The 21524-nt window shown below is 39.9% G+C and overlaps 1 protein-coding gene across 25 annotated transcripts in view; it reads left to right on the top strand.

Annotated features, from left to right (window-relative positions):
• The window catches only part of Phf21a (PHD finger protein 21A), a 176927-nt gene that overhangs the window by 132380 nt on the left and 23023 nt on the right, over window positions 1-21524 (top strand). For 19 of the 25 annotated variants that reach the window (XM_074044690.1, XM_074044684.1, XM_020172362.2 and 16 more), the window contains 4 exons: window positions 2770-2961; window positions 10702-10953; window positions 12060-12149; window positions 15884-16177. In XM_074044690.1, coding sequence (XP_073900791.1) covers window positions 2770-2961; window positions 10702-10953; window positions 12060-12149; window positions 15884-16177 — 828 coding nt within the window. The remainder of the gene's footprint in view (window positions 1-2769; window positions 2962-10701; window positions 10954-12059; window positions 12150-15883; window positions 16178-21524) is intronic. The other 6 variants (XM_074044695.1, XM_074044699.1, XM_074044692.1 and 3 more) reach the window with 2 other exon arrangements.

Below are 21524 nucleotides of genomic sequence, written 5' to 3'. Positions count from 1 at the left end.
GAGTGGCGTTTGAAAATCTAAAGAAAACTTTACCCAATTCATGTGATCTGACCCGTGTCCAATCTGCACAACTCTTTCCCTTTTCCCCTCCTCTTGAAGACTGATGTAAGTTTGCAAGTATTTGGATCTTGGTTCCTTTTGCTAGCACCAGCAAGCTTCCAGGGCTTTGTTTCAAGCCCTGGGGAGGAGCAGTTGTGAATGCTGTGTGACTCACTTGACTCCCCCTCTCCTTTGTGGATGTGTTTGGTCGCCACCTCGCTCAAGGATATGACTGAAGAGTACTCCAGCCCGCACCCAGCTCTAGCTCTTTCCTCTGCTGTTCCCTGCTGTTGTGCATACCTTCATTGTAGTTTACTTCAGTGAGGCAGTAAACAGGAGAAAAACGTCCTGTCCTTCTGTGCCTGCTATAGTAATTACTTAGTTTCCTGTGATGGCTGTGTTCAAAGTCAAGGTTGTTTTCTCTTTTTCTCTCCCTTCTAGTAGGTATCACACTTTGGTTGTATCATTTCACCCTGGTTTCTTTCCTCCATTGTTTTTTTAAATGGTCCTTGGAGTCACTTTCTCTGCTGATGCTGCACATTAGCTAGATTGTCGGTGCAATTGATATCTGATGGGAAAGAGGACTGACAGTAACTCTAAATAGTTACTTCATTTTAAACATCTAAATGTTCCAGCAGACACAAAAGTGATAAAAACTACATGTAAAACTCAGAATTGTCTGCAGCACCACTATTTCTTCCCCTCCTTCTAAACTATAGTACTTCCATTTTTCTACCTTTTATACTTGAGAAATAGAATTTTGAACACTTGAAAGTTAAATTTTGTAAGCATTTGATAGTTTATGAATTTACATTTTTATTATTCTGTCAATGGTTTCTACAAAGACTTTGGACTCTGAATTTTTTTAAAAAGTGCTCAAAATGCCAGTGCTAGCAGGGTGTAATGCATAGCAGAATCAGTTCCCCCCTCAAAAAAACCCTGACTTTTGTGTGGTATTTCTAATGTCTAAAAGGAGTCAACACAATATAAAACTCTCAGCCTGTGACTCACGCCCATAATTCTAGCTTCTTGGGAGGCAGAGATCAAGAGGATTGCAGTTTGAGGCTACCCTTAGCAAAAAGTGAGACCTATCTCAAAAATACCCAATGCAAAGAAGGGCTGGCGTAGTAGCTCAAATAGTAGAGCACCTGCCTAGAAAGCGTGAGGCCCTGAGTTCAAACCCTAGTACCACACACACTCAAAATGTACTTAATTTTTTTAAAGATTCGTTGTGTAAACATTTTAATGTTCAAACATGTTGGGCAAGTAGCCTGCAGGTTTGGATTTCAGAGAATGTGGGTGATAAAGTTGGTTAGAGTTATAGTAGGAATCTGATGATTAATCTGGCTGCTATGGTTTTACTTAACCCTTTACTTAAAGCTTAGTATAAGGCTCAACTAGCATTAAACTTCTTTTTCTTCATCTGTACTAGAAAATAGCAGTCTTTTGTTATCAGAAATAGCACACTGCAGCTGATCAACTTACCTGAGAGTGTGTGAAAGGAATGATGTTTGTACTTCTTTCTAGCCATTGGGACAAGGGAATTGTTTGGCCCCAACCTGGCCCTAAACATTTATTACACTCCATATTCTCTGAGCCATTTGCTGGTCTTCAGTGCCATCACTTTGTACACACACCATGTGGAGAATGAGGGCATTACTCGGCAACATAGTACTCAGTACAGAATATAGTTGTGAACAAAAGAAGTTTTTGCCCTTTCTACACCATGTTGAAGTTTATTAGGCTAGGGCCTGGGGATATAGCTCAGTGGTACAAGCAAAAGCCCTAGACCCAAACCCCAGCACCTCAAAAAAAAAAAAAGAAGGGACAAGGGGGATGTATTTTATAGTAATGAAGGTATCTAAAAGCACATCTTTTGGGATTTGAACAAGACCTAGAAAGTTAAGAATCTTGAACTTTAAATTTTCATCCCACATAACTAAATCCCTATTGTGCCTAAACAAATATTTATTTCTACAAATTCCCAGCAAAGTTCTACTCAAGAGTTCAACATTTCAGTAATTTTCAATGTCTGTTGTTTATATTGCGTATTGCTGGAATCAAGGTTTCGTTTTTGAACATCTGTTTAATATTTCTAGCCGGTGTATACATGGTGTTTGTTTGATTAGAAATTAGTAACGTGCCAATCCAATTATTCTGAGTTCTTTAGTTCACAGTATTTATCATTCTGACTACATTATGTATTACCTCATTTTGTGCTCATATCTACCCTAATGGTTCTGTTACCATCTCATCTTATAAACCAGGACACTGAAACACTAGCACATTTACAGCTGAATTGAAGCACTATGGCTCCAAAGTTGTCTCTTACTACTGTGCTATTTTTCCCTTCTACCCTAGCATGCTAAACTAATAATAGTCAAGAAATTTGAGCTGGGCATGGTGTTGCATGCCTGTTTCTGGCAGCACTTGGGAGGCTGAGACAGAATTGTGAGTTCAAGGCCAGTCTGAGCTACACAGAGAAAACCTGTCTCAAAAAAACTATATGCATCAGTTTACCTTTATATATAAAAACCATTGGTTTCATATTAATGGGAATGTCTGTTAAGTTCTTTGAGCCCCTCAAATGTAGAATCTGTAAGTTTTAGATGCAACAGGTTTAGTTGAGGTAGTTATAGAACTACAATAGAGGAATATAATTGCTGCATAAGTCCATGCAGCTGATCGGACAGCATTCTGACGGATTTTTTTTTTCCCTTCATTTGGTAGAAAAGAGTAGTTGAGCAGCTACGGAAGAACCTGATAGTAAAGCAAGAGCAACCAGACAAGTTCCAAATCCAGCCATTGCCACAACCTGAAAACAAACTACAAACAGCACAGCAGCAGCCACTACTGCAGCAGCAGCACCACCACCACGCCCCGCAGCCAGCCGCACCCTCTCCCAGCCTGACTGCTGCACAGGTAAGAGTGGGCTGGCACCTCCCTCGGGGCTTTCTCTCCTGTGGGAACTTCACTGGTCATGCAGAACTGAGCTCAGATAGCACTAAAAACAAAAAAAGTTGTGCTGGTTACTTTTTGCGGCTATTACTGGGCTAAGAATCAGTTGAAACTCACTATAGAAGAAAAGAACATTATTAAGGAGCAAAAGTTAGGGAAAACTGGTTAGCAGTCTGCAAAAAACTGAAACTAGATCCATGTATATCACCCTATACCAAGATTAACTCAAAATGGATCAAGGATCTTAATATCAGACCCCAAACTCTTAAGTTGATAGAAGAAAGAGTAGGAAATACTCTGGAGTTAGTAGGTATAGGTAAGAACTTTCTCAATGAAACCCCAGCAGCACAGCAACTAAGAGATAGCATAGATAAATGGGACCTCATAAAGCTAAAAAGCTTCTGTTCATCAAAAGAAATGGTCTCTAAACTGAAGAGAACACCCACAGAGTGGGAGAAAATATTTGCCAACTATACATCAGACAAAGGACTGATAACCAGAATATATAGGGAACTTAAAAAACTAAATTCTCCCAAAACTAATGAACCAATAAAGAAATGGGCACATGAACTAAACAGAACTTTCTCAAAAGAAGAAATTCAAATGACCAGAAAACACATGAAAAAATGCTCACCATCTCTAGCAATAAAGGAAATGCAAATTAAAACCACGCTAAGATTCCACCTCACCCCTGTTAGAATAACCATCATCAGCAACACCACCAACAACAGGTGTTGGCGAGGATGCGGGGAAAAAGGAACCCTCTTACACTGTTGGTGGGAATGTAGACTAGTACAACCTCTCTGGAAAAAAATTTGGAGGCTACTTAAAAAGCTAGACATCGATCTACCATTTGATCCAGCAATACCACTCTTGGGCATATACCCAAAAGACTGTTACTCCAGAGGCACCTGCACACCCATGTTTATTGTGGCACTATTCACAATAGCCAAGTTATGGAAACAGCCAAGATGCCCCAGCACTGACGAATGGATTAAGAAAATGCGGTATCTATACACAATGGAATTTTATGCAGCCATGAAGAAGAACGAAATGTTATCATTCGCTGGTAAATGGATGGAATTGGAGAACATCATTCTGAGTGAGGTTAGCCTGGCTCAAAAAACCAAAAATCGTATGTTCTCCCTCATATGTGGACATTAGATCAAGGGCAAACACAACAAGGGGATTGGACTATGAGCACATGATAAAAGCGAGAGCACACAAGGGAGGGGTGAGGATAGGTAAGACACCTAAAAAACTAGCTAGCATTTGTTGCCCTTAACGCAGAGAAACTAAAGCAGATACCTTAAAGCAACTGAGGCCAATAGGAAAAGGGGACCAGGAACTAGAGAAAAGGTTAGATCAAAAAGAATTAACCTAGAAGGTAACACACACACACAGGAAATCAATGTGAGTCAACTCCCTGTATAGCTATCCTTATCTCAACCAGCAAAAACCCTTGTTCCTTCCTATTATTGCTTATACTCTCTCTACAACAAAATTAGAAATAAGGGCAAAATAGTTTCTGCTGGGTATTGGGGGGGGGAGAGGGAGGGGGCGGAGTGGGTGGTAAGGGAGGGGGTGGGGGCAGGGGGGAGAAATGAACCAAGCCTTGTATGCACATATGAATAATAAAAGAAAAATGAAAAAAAAAAAAAAAAAGCAAAAGTTAAATGACTTCCTATCTGTCTGAACAAGTGGGGAAAGGTAGTTAATGACAAAGAAAAATCACTCTATCCATCCTAACAGAATGAAAATTTTCTTGAATTTCTGGAGGTGTTTATTTGTTCTTACTCTATGAAGTTTGTGTCCCTTGACTTCTTCTGGAATTGTTTTTCTGGAGTTCTTAGAAATTATGTATGGAGCTAATTGAGGATCAGTGCTCTTGGGGCCAGATGGATAGAAACATTCAGAAGAGTGGTATGTTTTTATTGTTCATAGAAATGAAACATTCATAGTTAAGTCCTCATATTCATGAGGATATGAATCTGTTCTAATTCATTAATGGAAATCTGCAATGAGAACCACAGAGAAAAACTCAAACCAAGTGGGAACTTAATGTTCTACCGTGATGTAGCTGGGAAAATGTTTTTACTGAGAAGTGCATTTAAACTAGCATAGAATGTTAGAATATGAACAATGAAGATAGACACAAAGGGCATATCTGGAAATGGTGTTTGCTTAAGAAACCATTAAAGCTTCATCTCCACACACTTAAGTATGTGTGGACATACCTATTAAAAAGGGACTAATGAACAGTGGTTCTTGATCCTTGAGGATCATAGATCTCCTTAAAACTATTAAACGCTGTGAATCCAGAGCCTTCCTAGTAAGCATGGGTTTGAACCTGAGTACTAACCCTAGTACCTCCAAAAACAAACAAAAAATTCTCTTGACCAAGACTGTATTGCTCCTAAAAGACTGCTTGTCAGATTACTTTTGTTAGCATTTTAAACGGTTGGGTTAGGTTGTTCTCTTTCCAAAGTGCAGTTGGGTTAGAGTGTTTACATGGAAGGAGTGTGGTAGAATTTGATATTTACTGACACATAGGAGTTTCTGTTTTAACCCATGGAGATTTTTCTGTTCAAGTGACATCCCATGTCATACAAATCAGGATGATGATGATTATTTTTTAGGCAGTACAGGTAATTGAACTGAGGACCTTGCACTTGCTAGGGTAGGCATTTTACCACTTGAACCACTCTACCAGCCCTTTTTTGTGTTGTTTATGTTTGAGATAGGGTCTCACTTTATGCCTGGGCTGGCCTGGACTGAGATCCTCCTATTTGTGCTCCCTTGCATAACTGGGATGACAGATGTGTGCCACCGCACCAGCTATTACTTGAGATGAAGTGTTGTGAAGGCATTGCCCAGACTGGCCTCAAATCACGATCCTTCCAGTCTGTCTCTCAACTAGCTAGGATTACAGGCTTGAGCCACCATACTAGTCTTAATGAGGAAATTTTTATAAAATACTTATAAGAGCTGTTTCTTCCCTTGTCATGTGAGTTTCCAGTGAGGTGGACAGTGAGGGTCCCAGGACTATCCCTAAAACAGTATTGCATAGCATCTGTCCATCTAGTAGCCCACCTGATGTATTTAATTGATTATCTAACCTTTGTTTTATTTAATGCAAAGGTTTAATGTTAAGACCCAAAGGATCCTCTAGGTTTTTGGTGTTTGTCTTCTCAGCAAACTTTCATTCCATGTTTATTGACTGCTTTGTATGTGTTAGATTCTGATATACAAAGAGCAGTGGACCCTGTCAAGAATCCAGTACATTATGATAATTTTCATTCATTCTATAAATATTTATTGAATCCCTGCAATGTACAAGCACTGCTAGGCAATGTGGAGGCTATATTCACAAAAAGAATTCATATTTTCAAGAATTTTAGAAATTTAGAGTGCCAGGTGACATAGTTCATACCTATAATCTCAGATATTCAGGAGGCAGAGATCGGGATGATTGCAGTTTGAGGCCAGCCTAGGCAAAATGTTAGCCAGGCCTCATTGCAAACCAATAAACTGGGCCTGTTAGTGCACACCTCTAATTCAAGCTGTGCAGGAGGCATAGGCAGGAGGATGATGGTCTTGGGCAAAGGAGAAAAAAAAAAAAAAAGGCTCGAGTCTGCCTAGCAAGCATAAAGCCTTAAGTTCGGACCCCAGTACAGTGTGGGGGGGGGGAAGTAGAAGGGGAGATGCAAGCTCCTAACAAGAGTAAAATAAAAGTACAGTGAAGACACCAAAAAAACACCAGAAAATGGTAATTTTCATTGGAAGGATCAGAACTTTTGCGCAGGGCCTTGACAAATGAATGGGATTTCAGTGATGGAGCAGAGAGGAAAAGGATCAAAGGTACACAGAGTAATATGAACAAAAGAATGGAATCAAAAAAGTGGATGCAAAGCTGGGGGTGATAGGACACACCTGTAATCCCAGAACTGGAAAGGCTGAGGCAGAAGGATCAGGGGTATATAGCAAGACCTTGTCTCAGAAACCAAACAAAAGAAAACCAAAAAAATGTAAATGCATGTTGTGAGAATAACATGTAGGCTGGTGATTTTGGAGTATAGATTCCATGAAATGATGGAACAGGGAGATAAGGCCAGAAAAAAGCAGAAAGGGGCTGGCTTGTGACTGAAGCCCTCTAATGCATGGCACAACTCGGGTGTTGTGGCAGTCATAGGAAAGTAATTAAAGGCTCATAAGGGCAAAGACAAGGGGAACTTATACATGGCATACATCCAGGCACAGAAAAGGCCACAAGGAAATCTTTCTGCAGAGAGGGATGGTTAAGTCCAACATGGGCTTATATGTAGATCTTGAACTTTTTTCAATCCACAGGAAAAGTGAACAAATAGAACACTCAAATGTAAGTATACTCCTCAACCTACATTCACACCCTCTCTTTTTGGTGGTACTAGAGGGTGAACTCAGTGCCTCACACTTGCTAGGCAGGCACTCACCATTTGAGCCAAACCCTTAACCCTTTTTCTTTGGTTAGTTTTTCAAATAGGGTCTTGCATTTATGCCAGGGCTGGCCTGGACCAACAATCCTGCTATTTAAGCCTCCCACATAGCTGGGATGACAGGGGTGTGCTTCCACGCCCAGCTTTTATTGGTTGAGATGGAGTCTTGCAAGCTTTTTCCCTCGCCTGGCCTTGAATCTTGGTTCTCCCAATCTTTGCCTCCTGAGTAACATGATTACAGGCTTGAGCTACTGCACCTGCCTGTACCCTTTCATTTTTAATGACAAAATGCATATGTAAAGAAGAGTGCAGTTAATAAAACCATACATAACAGAAACCCTTAGAAGCAAAGGGAGGGAGAGTTGTGTTTGTGGTTGTTTGAGTGTATAACATGGTGGTCCACTCAAAATTAAGCAGATAAGCTAAAATAAATGCGTAGATCAATTAGAGCCCATAGTAATAATTCCTCTCAGTTCTGCTTCGTACCCTGGAGTCCATTTGTTTTAAATCTGTATTTAATATTTTACAGGCTAACAACAATAATAACTTAGGAAAATAAAAAAATGAAAAGGATTTTGTTATTGTTATTATTTGCCATGTATTTTCTGCATTAACTTCTAGCTTATGCAATTTGGATTTTAACAAAATTGAAGTATTTTATTAACTGTATGGCAATGCCATGTTTTCTTGAAGATGATCAGTCATAAAATCATATTCTTTATTGTTGGACACCTATCCTTGCTGCATCTTTTTTTCCTCCTGCCGGGACACTTCAGACATTTTCATTAGGCTTGGATTTCAAAGTTCTTGATTCACTTTCTTATCTAAACTCTTACCACTCCAAGAGTTTGATATTCACTAATATTTGGAATATAATAAGCACCAGAACAGGAATGAAAATCTAAGTAAACCTATGTGGTGTCAGTAAGAGTTACTATATTCTTCAAGGAGTTTTCATTGAAGCATTCAATATTAGGTCCTGTTCCTTGTATCACATAGATTAAATAGATGCTACAATACATGTCATGAAACCAGCCACAGCTAAATGTTTATAAACTAGGATAAAAATGCTAACAAACTTGTCAAGTTGCAGTGTTTTTCAAGTGTTGGATTAATGGAAAGGTGGATTTTAGGTATAATCATTTTAGGATAAGTCAAAATACTGACAATGATGTACCTGAACTAAGTGTGTTTCAAACAAAAGTTCATTGACCTCTTGTAAAGCAAGAGGCGGGGGATGTGATCAAAGTACATCACATGCATGTATGAAAATGTCCCGATGAAACCCCTTACTATGTACAGTTTGATATATGCAAATAAAAAGAGCAGAAATAAAGCAATAACAGTAGGCGCAACCGTTTTTAAAATCCATATCGATTATGCCTCCCTGAGCTTTGCTTACACAACCTGTGGTAGCACCAGGATTGAACATTGTAAATCACAAGATAAGGCTGACATCATACTATCTAAAATCTCCTATAGCTCAGTGGTACAGTGCTTGCTTAGCATGCTCAAGGCCCTAGGTTCTGTCCCTAGCCCTGAAGGGGGAAAAGCTGTATTGTGCAGTGAGCCCTTGCTCTATACTATTGTGACATTTCTGATGATAAATAGCATTTAGCTTTAATTTGGTTTTCATCCCTAATAGAAGTAGATGATCTGCTACTCACAAGTACTCCATTTTACATTTGAGGAGGCAGTGAAAGAGAATAAGCCATTCCTGTGTTGTTGTCTTAGAGAAGAAGAAACAAAGATTTGGGTGATTTTAATTACAGGCATGAATAATGATTATTGATTAAACTATGATGGGATAGATGAGGCCAGATCACTAAGGTTTGTTTTTGTTCAAGTTTTTTAGTTAAAAGAAAAATAAAAAATGTTAAAAGATACGTGTATGTGCATAAGGCAGCAAAGGGAAATAGTTACTTACAACTAGACAACTTAATACACAGGTCCTTACTTACACACTGAACTAGAAATTCAGTGGGAAGCAGGTGAGTGGGAGGTAGGAGTGGTTTTTTTCCACTGATCTTAGAGCAGTGCTGTCCCTTTGGCCCTTCTGCCATGTTAAAAGTATCCTCTGTCTCCACTGTCCAATTTGGTAGCCACTAGCCACATGTGGCTACTTGAAATGTGGCTAGTGCAGCTGAGAAACTCATGTTTAATTTTTTTATTTAAAATGTAAATAGCTACATGTGGCTAGTAGCTACCAAATTGTATGTACAAAAATACAGAGTAAGAAGAAACAAACCAGTAAGTTGGACCAGATAAAATTTCATACTCCTGAAACATCTGTATCTTGAGTAACTCGTAGCACCAGATAGATACGTGTGCCATGTAATAAGGTGGTTTCTGTTTTCTTTGTAACTGGTGCTTGAAATAATTCTGGGAAAAAAGTCTAGAAAAATACGGCTTCAAAGCTGTGATAGCACTTACAGAGCATCAGTCAAGTCCTCTCACTTCAGCTCAGTCTCTGATCGCTAAGGCTGTTTGAAACTCAGGTGTTTGTTTCCACCTTGTCATCTTCGCTGAATCTTTGATCACTTCTGTAACCTTTCTCCAGAGTAAAGATTATAGTGACTCAGATCCCTTTGGTATCAAGAACTGGTATGTCCTATACTAGTTGATTAATATGTTTCGTTATCTAGAATTTGGGATTTACTACCTCTAAAAGTAACAGTTGTAATAATCCTCATGTGAGTTTCCCTTCTACCTCTCTAGGGTAACATGCAGAAAAATGAAAAGACACTGTCCCTTCCCCCCTGCCTTTGTGACAGGAGGCAGGTAACCGTAATTATATGATGGCTTTGTTCGTATTGGTGAGGTTGCAGCAACCTGGAATAGAGATGATGTGTACCTCATTGATTAACAACTTGTATGCAAAGTAATTGACTTTAGGCCGAGAATTAGAAGAAACCAGAAGAAATAAGTACTTTCATATTCTAGATCTGTGAACCCGCTATTCATCTCAAAATCCTGTCCTTATGTTAGTCTGTAATGATAACAGTGAACTTGCCCATTTAAAAGTGACATTAATTTGAGAACTCTAGCAAACTAGACATTGTCTTTGTATACAGTAAGAAGTATGCTCTGTGTACACAAAAGAAATGCTGTTATACAGAGAAACTTGATTGGTTGTGAGAATTACTGCTTTGTTTTTTGGAGTTCAGCAGTTTATTATTTAGTAGGGTCACATTTCAGAGTCCTAACATGTGCTCTTCATGTGTCCTAGAAGACTGTGACTACAGCTTCTATGATTACCACAAAGACACTACCTCTCGTCTTGAAAGCAGCAACTGCGACCATGCCTGCCTCTGTCGTGGGCCAGAGACCTACCATTGCTATGGTGACCGCCATCAACAGTCAGAAGGCTGTGCTGAGCACTGATGTGCAGAATACACCAGTCAACCTCCAGACGTCTAATAAGGTCACTGGGCCTGGGGCAGAGGCTGTCCAAATTGTGGCAAAAAACACAGTCACTCTGGTAAGCCAGCAGCTGCTACTCATGTGTGCCTCATGAGAGTGTTCAGGTTGTGCATTTGTAGAGTATGTCCATTTTTGGTTAATGCTGGATTTCTCAGTTCCCAGTATTCTCCTGGCATAGCAAACTCCTGCTTGGGCCTGATAAAGGAGTGTAGCATTCCTACTGTCTGCTCAGTTGACTATAGAGACATCCTCATACCAACGACCAGATTTAGTGCACTGTATCTGATCAAAGTGTGACTTTGGTTGGGGGGATGTGTCCTTTAAAGAGGCACACACTGTTTCATTTCTCTTTCCCTCCATCTCATCCACTGTCCTCCCTGTGAAACGTGAGTGTTTAAACTCTTGTTTTATATTACTGCTTTGGGGGAAAGTTATGCTAAATTCTTCTAGTTCACCATCCCTTTAAATTCAGTGCAACTGGAAGTAAACCACCTTTCTTAAAATATTTAAGAAGCTCACAAATGAACACACCAGTAGCCAAGTTCTGTAGGAAAAAAAAAATTCCACTGGAGGAAGTCTCAAGCAAGAATTGTTCATGAGATTTCTAGGATCAAGTCATTGAGAAACTGGTATTCTCAGAAGCTTAGGGGAACTATATCCAAATTTTGATAAAATTATCTTCTTAAAATCACAACTTCTGAATAATAACCAATGATGAGTGAAAGTAGAGAGCAACAAAGTAAAGCTTTGCCACTTTCCCAGGAATCCTTAGAGAAGCGACCAGATCACTGTCAGATGCTTGAGAGTTAGAAAATTCTCGATAGGAATTAATTTTACTTAGGATCTGGTCTTGACTTTTAAAATATATAAGTGCATGAGTTCTTGAGTATCAAAGGAAATTGTCTAAAATTGCTAAGCCCATTATGTTCTGCATGAGGTATGTGAGAAAACATACGTGGTTGGTTCACTTTCTGGGATAAAGCTTGCAGGTGGAAGAGAAAATGTTTTCTAATGTAGTGCTAGTTCAGATGGTTAACTCCACAGTTAGCCGGTAGAAAATAGTGTCTGATCCAGAGAATATATAGGAAAGTACTTTAAGAATGTCTCACTTTGATATCAAACTATTATTTTTTCTCTGGTTTATTTACCTTTCTCATTTTTTAGCAGGTTCAGGCAACACCTCCTCAGCCCATCAAAGTACCACAGTTTATCCCTCCTCCTAGACTTACTCCACGTCCCAACTTTCTTCCACAGGTGAGTAAACCAGTGAGAAGCCAGGTGATGGATTACCTGGGGAAAAAATCCTCACAGGCCCTTTCTAAACAGCCTATAAGCAGGCTTTATCAGCTTAGCTGTCTTCAGAGCCCATTTTGCTAAAAATTCTGCCTGCCAGTTTCTCTGCCAGGAAGCAGCGAAAATCATCATGATTTGTTGGTAGTGCAACAAATGCAGGTAGCAGGGTGAAGTAAGGGAAAAGAAAATTCCCTGAACTTAAAATAATTAATTTAATGCACTTATAGGTATCATGATATTAACTTGCTGGAAGAAATTAGCCAAAACCTATCTGACTGTAGAGAAAGACTGCAGTTGCTTTTTCTTACTTTCCTATTTGCCAAAAAGAATAGAGAAGGAAGTAACAGCCGAACTAACCAATTCAACACCTTGCTTACAAAAATTGGGGAAGGGATTTTCACAGAGAACTGGCTACCCAGGCTCAAGCAGCACTATTGCTTATATTCTCCTGAGATTGTTATTCTGAGAGCAGTTAGGCTGAGCCCCTCATTTTCAAGGCAGAATGTCAGGATTATCCCACTCTGACCTTGAGGGTTATTGGCTTGCCTAGTAGAAAGGCCAAGGGCTGGCAGAGTGGGTCAAATGGCAGAGCACCTGCCTGACAAGTGTGAGACCCTGAGTTCAAGCCCCAGTACCACCAAAAAAAAGAAGAAAGAAAAAAAGGCTGAGAGTTGGTATCTCAGGGCCTAGATTTCAAACAGAGAGAAAAGTGTTTTCTGACTAGTGTTGTAAATGATTTACTAATAACCTCTGGGGAGGGGTAGACATTGCTAATATGAGATAAAATGATTCAGTCATTTATCAGATAAATCTTTAGTAAGTACCTTGGGTAGTAAGCACTGTACTAAGCCACTGTACTATGGATATGCTAGTTTTCAAGACAGGTGGTTCTCTATCCTCAGAGAACTTCAGAAGTACTACATAGGCAATTACAGTGCCTGTTAAGGGAAGTTCCAAGGTAGACCAAGAGTATTGTGGGAGGGACACTCTGCCCATTCTTGAGAATGTTAGTGAACATTTTTTCAGGGTTGTCTTGAAGAGTTAACATTTCAATTCGAGACCTAAAATCCTTGTAAAGTTAGCCTAACAGAGTTTTAGAGGAAGAATAAAAATGTCCCGAGTAGAAAGTAGATCATACATGCATGTCTGGAGTAGAGAGATGTGTGTAGGCTCAATGAACCAGAAGATTTGTTGTGGCTGAGCCCAAAGGGCCAGGAGCTTGACCTGGGCTAGATTTAGAAATGAGACTGTGGATTCTTGCAGCCTATGCAGCAATCTGGGTCTATCCTAGCAACACTGGAGATCCATTAAGGCAAGTACTTAACATAATCAGATTTAGGAAATTCCCTCTTGCCACTGTGCAGAGAACAGATTGGAGATGGTCAGTACTGTGGGGAGGAAGCACAGAAAGGGCGTTGTCAGTAATGATAATAGCTATGCACAGGTACTATGCCAGGCACCCTACATGGGTTGTCTGCTTTAAGTTTCTCAGTAGGCATTGCTCTTTTTTTCAGTAAGGGATCTAAGGCTTAGTCTGTGTTTTCAAATGGTGGTTCATAACCTATTAGTAGGCTGTGAAATCAATTTAATGTGTTGATGTTTCATGAAGTTTTTGATTTATAGAGGTATAAATACATGTCTGTGTGCAGTAATACCAATTTCCTACTGTTAAGCTAATAGCACCCTCCACAGGGTCATTTTAAGTTAAGCTGAATTTGCAGACTTACAGGGCTATCATGGGCCATACTTGGTACCCTTCTACTTGGAAATGACAGACGGCTGAAACCACAACTTTCTATCAAGATAGCATCTGATATTTTTCTTTAGTGGGAGTTCCATAGCAGCCCATTCAGCATTCCCTATCCAGGGATAACTCAGGTTCAAACAAATGTGGCCTCTATCCAGGATGGTGGCAGAGCCATTCCAGCATAAAGCCTTATGCCTATGGGAGCCAATAATATCTTATGATATTTCCATAGTCTCAGCATTCAAGATCCCCCACCAAGGGATATAACCAAGTTACAAGAGTCACCCTACTTAGGAAAGCCCAAAGCTTTCAAGTATTTGTAGTTCCACACATCCAGATTCAATTAGTGACCCCTAACTGATTCAACAAAAGGGGTTTTTATCATGTGTGCCTGGTAACATAGTTGCACTATTACCCTTATCTGGTTTCTGAGGGAACAGAGCTAGAGAATTGACTGAGGATCATACTCTCAGCAAAAGGGGAAAGGATTTTACCCATGGGGTCACAGTATAAAATACTAGCTTAGAACAATCAGATACTGTCTGAGATTATATAGTTTATAAGTGTTAAACCAGAATTTGAACCTATTGAAGGTTAACCCTATATATATATATTTTTTTGGGGGGGGGATACTGGGATTTGAACTCAGAGCCTCATTCTTGCTAGGCAGGCTGTCTACTGCTTGAGCCACTCTGCCAGTCTTTGTGTGTGTGTGTTTGTGTGTGTGTTGAATATTTCTGAGATAGGGTCTCATGAACTGTTTTCCCAGGCTAGCTTTGAACCTTGATCTTCCTGATCTCTGCCTCCCACATAGCTAGGATTATAGGTATGAGCCACCAGTGCCCAGCTAAGGCTAACTCTATATTTTTAAGCAGTTTGGGCTTTTGTAAAATCAGTTTCAGTAAGCAAACATAAGCTAGAGTAGTGGCAGTGAAGATAAAAAGTAGATCTGAAAAGTATTTAGGAAATAGAGGTAAAGTAGGAATTGTCAAAAATGATTCTGAAGTTGGATGTGGTGATCTACCCTTGTAATCCTAGCACTCTCAAGGCTGAGGTAAGAGGTTCGAGTACAGCCTGACTACATAGTGAGTTCAAGGCCAGCATGGACTACATAAAGTGACTTCACGCCTTCCAAAAAAAAAAAAAAAAGAATAGTTCTGAACTTTATCAAGAAAAGGGCATTTACTGGGATGATTAAAAGAGGAACAGAGAATTAGATGAAGAATTGAGTGTGAGACATGTTGATTTTGAATGTCTTGTGAGATGTCCAAGCAGACATGTCTAATAGGCAGTTGAATCTGAAGTTCAGGAATTTCCTTGATCCTGAAATAAAAGTGTGAAAGCCTTTGGTACATAGATGGGAACTGAAACCATGGGCTGGATGAGAGCTTCCGGAAAGAGTGAAGACATTGGAAAGGAGAGGGGAGTTCCAGGACATACTACTGAAAAATACTCACATTTAGGATTGGGCAGGGAAGGAGTAAGCCCAAAAATGAAGTAGAGAAGGAGTAGCCAAGAGGAAGAAGTTCCAGAGTACCAGAAATGGGAGTGAATTGAAGCTGTAGAAATGTAGAAATTTGGAACGTGAATTAAAGCCATTGGCAACAGTATTTCCACATTGGGCACAAGTTCTGGGTGGGACCAGTCTCTGGATCAGGCCTTTGACCTCAGCCTGAAAAGGTAGCATCGTGTAGAGAGGGAGCTGAGGGTTTAAAATCAGTACTGGTTTCTAGGGTAGCATTTGGGTCCTCTTAGGAGTTGTTGAGTCTTTTGTACGATTATATGTTCTGAGATCTGTAGAATTAATAATGCTGAAATTAATATTAATAAGTATTTGTATTAAATACCATTTCATGTATATAGTGTGGAAGATTTGATGTGTTTTAGACTTACAGGACTTGAGAAGTTTCTTTAAGTAATACAATAATTATTCTCTTTCCCCCCATAGGTTCGACCCAAGCCTGTGGCCCAGAATAACATTCCTATCGCCCCAGCACCTCCTCCCATGCTTGCAGCTCCTCAGCTTATCCAGAGGCCTGTCATGCTGACCAAGTTTACCCCCACAACCCTCCCCACATCCCAGAATTCCATCCACCCTGTCCGTGTCGTCAATGGGCAGACTGCAACCATAGCCAAAACGTTTCCCATGGCCCAGCTCACCAGCATTGTGATAGCTACTCCAGGGACCAGACTCGCTGGACCTCAAACTGTACAGCTTAGCAAGCCAAGCCTTGAAAAACAGGTATGGGCTGAGTATGCACCTGCTGTGGGCTGTAGCCTTGCCCTTGAGGCAGTGGCTGCTTGGCCTAAGTATACCTTCTCAAGGGCTCTTTATCTCCGTACCATTGTCAGTATCCTGCTGCTTATTGTATGATAATTCATCAACACGCAAAAAGGCTATTTTTAGTGAAGAAAGTTGAATTGCTTTTCCCACCATCCCCCTTATCCATGGCTTCCGATTCTTGTGTAAGTGAGCTCCCCCTGCTGGTTCTGGTACAGATATTCACCAATAGGTTCAGCTACCTCAGTGAAGAAGCACAAATGTAGTAAACAGAAAACGCCATATTAGTTTCAGCCCAATAAGAATCCAGATGAGGAGATGACTATGAAAGTCAGGAAAAATAAACAAAACAGGGAAAGGAATTTCATTTCAAATATTTTCCTTGATTATTACAGATAATGCATAGCCAAACAAAAAAATTAAAATTTCCAAAATCATTCTTTTAACTCTAGAGGATGCAGACATTTTAACTCAGATATTGAAATCCTTCACTTAGGTTTTCTGAAGTAAGATTTTCTCTTAAGTTAATGAGACTAGAGTAATGCCAGTAACCTAAAAAAGAAAAAACTCTAAAATACTTAAAAGTACTGTAGCAGCCTTCTAAAAACAAACAAACAAAAAAAGGATTTATAGGCAGTCACAATATCCTATTTGAAAAAAGACCAGCGATGAGGAAGAAGAATCTTGAAGGAAAAAAAAAAAAAAAATCCTCTTTCAAGAAAGTTGCTTTGAAAAGTCCCTGACCTATTTCTGATTGCTCAGGCTTGACTTTTCTTTCCAGTGAAAATAGTCTCTGGTGAGCCTTGGTCTTTTGCTTCTGGATGGCAGACTATGTCTCAGAGAAAGCTGTCTTGGCTTCTTGAAACAGAGAAACCTTACACATATAACACCAGGCCTTGTACCCAGGCAGTTTATCCATGCAGCAGATCTTATACTGACAGAAGCAAGCTCACAAAATCTTGTGCTCAAGAAACATAAGAGGAAACATATTACTGTTCCTGGGGAGACAGCTCAAACCCCAGGCAGTGCTTTGAGGAATAGTCAGAAATAAATTATTTAGACATACTTTATATCAGAAGTTTTTTGACTTCCTGGCAGCACAACTTCAACATTAAAATATTGAAAGTCAAATACTCACATGTAAGAGTTGGGGGTTGGGGGAAGGGGACAACTTTGGTGCTCATCTGCCTTTGTCTTGTGCTGGCTCTCAGAATCACTGAGGGGACTTCAGTGCTCCTCAGACGGTGACTTCACAACACTATTTTACATCAGTGAATATCATTTCTCTTTGACCTTTTTAAAAATAATTAAGAGAAAACTTTTTCAGTTTCATTTTTATATATTTTTATATTTCTCTCTTGATTATAAAGGCAATACATGTTCATTTTAAAAATGCAAACATTACAAAAATATCAACTATAGAAGGTGCTCACCCCATAACCTGTAAACTCTTCCATAAGTGTATCATAATTTTACCCCCAAGACTTAATTGGTATTATTGGTAATTGAGGTTTCATTTTGTGTACATGCTAACACAGTTTTAAGAAAAAACAAACTGTATGTTAGTTTTAGCTTGCTCTTTCTTCTCGTAATAATGCTGGGTGTCTTTTCATGGCAGCACTACGAGTTGATAGAGCTTTTTATTTTCATTTTAACATCCCCAAAAGGTACCCATGAGTTCCTAAGAATTAAAAAGTTTTCTTTTATAGCAATCAATTGTATAGTCACCCTTCTTTTTGATCTAATAAAGGAATCCAGCCGGGCACTGGTGGCTCACACCTGTAATCCTAGCTACTTGGGAGGCTGAGACGGAGAAGATCGTGGTTTGAGGCCAGACCAGGCAACTAGTTTGCAAGACCTTAAATCTCCAAATGGCCAGAGCAAAATGGACTGGAAGTGTGGATCAAGTGGTAGAGTGCCTGCTTTGCAAGCGAGAGCCCTAAGTTCAAATCCCAGTCCCCACCAAAAAAAAAAAAAAAATCCAGTCGTTGCTATTTTAATTTATAATCCACCTGGCATAACTGCCTTACAGATTACTAAACCCAGTCAGCAGGATTCCATTTTTGGAATTCTCTTATTTTAGATCTTTCTACTATTTTCATTTCTGATGTCACATTTATTATAGTCATTATGAGATCTCATACATGGGCTAGAGTAGAGCACCATAGACAAGAAAGTACCACTTATGACCTGTTCATACAGTTTCAAACCTGTGTATGCATCCTCTATATGACCAGACTAGCTGGGTTCCATTCTGCTCCCTGCTGTTCTTTCCAGGTGGATAACATTATTCATTTCATAAAAATGTGTTGGTCAGGGCAGGGCTGTAACTCAGTGGTAGAGTGTTTGCCTAACACGTGCGAGGCCCTGGGTTTCAATGCCCAGTACCATCAAAAAAAAAAAACTTGAAAATGTTTTGGTTAAGTGCCGGCTGCTTTGTTGTTTGTGGTGTCTATATACAAAATGAATGAATTAAAGCCTCTACCCTCACAAGGCTCAGTATCTAGTGCATTTGGAACAGGCACTTACGATCTGCCTCCAGGGAAAGAAGCATGGCAAATTGTGTAGACACAGTGGCTTGTCACACTGACATGAGAAAGTGAGAAGGCAGTGCAGCTACGTCAACAGTGGTCTCGCTTCTTCCCGTCAGGAATAATGAGCTTCCTTACCCATCCCAGATAAGATATCCCCTGTCTTATCCCTCATTGGAGCCACATTGTATTATGGCTTTGAGTCTGAAGTGCTGTGAGGCCGAAGACAGGGAGCATCTCTAAGACACTGAGTTTGGTTCAGACCACCACATAAAAGCTTATATTACTATAATGATAGTCTCACAAATGTTTTGCTTTCCTAATGCACATAAATTGTGTTGGCACTATACTTTAGTCTAAGTGTGCACTAATACCATTATGTCTAAAAATGTCCATACCTTAATAAAAAAAAATACTGTATGCCTTAAAAAAAAGAAAGAAAGAAATGCTAGCTGAGCACTGGTGCATACCTGTAATCCTAGCTACTCAGGAGGTCGAGATTTCAAAGATTGAAGTTTTGAGGCCAACCCAGGCAAATAGTTCACAATACCCAAAATAACCAGACCAAAATGGACTGGGGGTGTGACTCAAGAAGTAGAGCTCCTGTTTTGCAAGTGTGAAGCCCTGAGTTCAAACCCCAGTCCCACAAAAAATAAAAAAGAAATGCTGCTGGTCATCTGGGCCTTCAGCTAGTAGTCATTTTGCTGGTGGAGGGTCTTGTCTTGGTGTTGATGACTGCTGACGGTTGGGGTGGCTGTGGTGATTTCCTTAAGACAACAATGAAGTTTGCGTTATCAGTTCTTTGTTTCTTGAAAGATTTCTTTGTATGGTGTTCGATATCGCCCTACCCACAATAGAATTTCTTTCAGAACTGGAGTCCATCTCTCAAATCCTGCTGCTGCTTTGTCAACTAAGTTTACTTATTATTCTAAATGTTCTGTTGCCATTTTGACACTGTTCACAGCATGTTCACCAAAGCAGAATCCATCTCAAGAACCACTTTCTTTCTCATCCACAACTCCTCAGCCATTAAAGTTTTAATCATGAAATTGCAAATCAGTTGCCTAATTCCAGCCCCACTTCTAATTCTAGTTGTCTTCCTGTTTCCACCACATATGCAGTTACTTCCTTCACTGAAGCCTGCAGTCTCTCAAAGTCATCCATAACACTTGGATATTTTAACCTCCTGCTGTGAATCAAGAACGTTCTTAATGGCATCCAGAATGGTGAATCCTTTTCAGAAGGTTTTCAACTTACTGTGCCCAGACCCATCAGAGGAATCAGGATGTATGGCAGCCATAGCTATGACATGTACTCCTTCAATGATATGACTTACAAGTCAGAATTACTCTTTGCTCCATGGGCTGCAGAATGGAAGTTGTGTTAGCAGGCATGACAGCAATATTAATCCGTACATCACCAGAGCGCTTGGTGACCAGGTGCATTGTCAATAAGCAGTAATATTTTGAAAGGAATCTTTTTGTTCTGAGTAGTAGGCCTCAACAGTGGGCTTAAATATTCAGTAAACCACATTGAAAGCAGATGTGCTGTCATCCAGGCTTTGTTGTTCCACTGATAAGCACAGGCTGAGTAGATTTAGTATGATTCTTAAGGGCCTTAGGATTTTCAGAATGATAAATGAGCATTGGCTTCAGCTTAGGTTCACCAGCTGCACTGGCCCGGAACAAGAGTGCAGCCTGTCCTTAAAGTTCGAAACCAGGCATTGACTTCTCCTCTCTAGCTATGAAAGCCCTAGATGGCTTCTTCCAATTGAAGGCTGTTCTGTCTATATTGAGAACTTGTTGTTTGGGTAGCCTTCATCAGTTAGCTTAGCTACATCTTTTGGATAACCTGCTGTGGCTTCTCCATCAGCATTGGCTGCATCATCTTGCACTTTTGTGTTACAGTGAGGGCTTCTTTTCCTTTTTTTCAGCTCTGGGAATCAAATCCAGGGCCTTGCTCATGCTAGGCAAGTGCTTTTTCACTGAGCCACACCCCCAGCTCTTTGCCAATTATTAGATGGAGTTTGTCTTTCTCTAGTTGAGTTGTAACCGTTCTTTTACAGACCCTTATCAGATGTATCATTTAAAATATTTTCCCTTGGCACATAGCTGATTTTTGTCTTGATCATGTACCCCGCAACTTTGCTGAATTTATTTATTAGCTCTGGTAGTTGTTTGCAGATTCTTTGGGATTGGTTTGTATGTAGCATTAGTGAAGGCAAACATCCTTGTCTTGTTTCTGATCTCTGGGATGGGGATGAGGGGAAAGCGTTCAGTGTTTGAACATTGAGCGTGATATTAGTTGTGGTTTTCATGAGTATTCTTTATAAAGTTGAGAAAGCTCCCTTCTGTTTTAGGTTTTTTTTTACTGTTTTCCTTTTGTGTTTTTGGTAGTACTGGTGCTTGAACTCAGGGCCTCCTGCTTGATAGGCAGGCACCATTTGAGCCACTCCACCAACCCCTGAATATTTTCTTTATCTTAAGTAGATTTTAGATTTTTTTTTTCCTTCGTGTTATTGAAGATTAAACCCAGGACTTTGTACACACTACTGAACTATATCCCCAACCCTACATTTTTTTTTAATAAAAACTGTAGCCAGTCAAGTGACTAGTGCCTGCCCAGCAAGCATGAAGCCCTGAGTTCAATTCCTAGTACCACACACACACACACACACACACAAATTTGTAGCTGGGTATGTTAGAGAACACATTTGTAAGTCTAGCACTCAAGAGGCAGAGGCAGGAGGATCATGATTTTGAAGTCAGCCTGTGCTA

Source organism: Castor canadensis, chromosome 1 (assembly GCF_047511655.1).
Source record: "Castor canadensis chromosome 1, mCasCan1.hap1v2, whole genome shotgun sequence".
Classification (NCBI taxonomy): Eukaryota; Metazoa; Chordata; class Mammalia; order Rodentia; family Castoridae; genus Castor; species Castor canadensis.
This window is presented reverse-complemented; position numbering and strand designations above follow the sequence as displayed.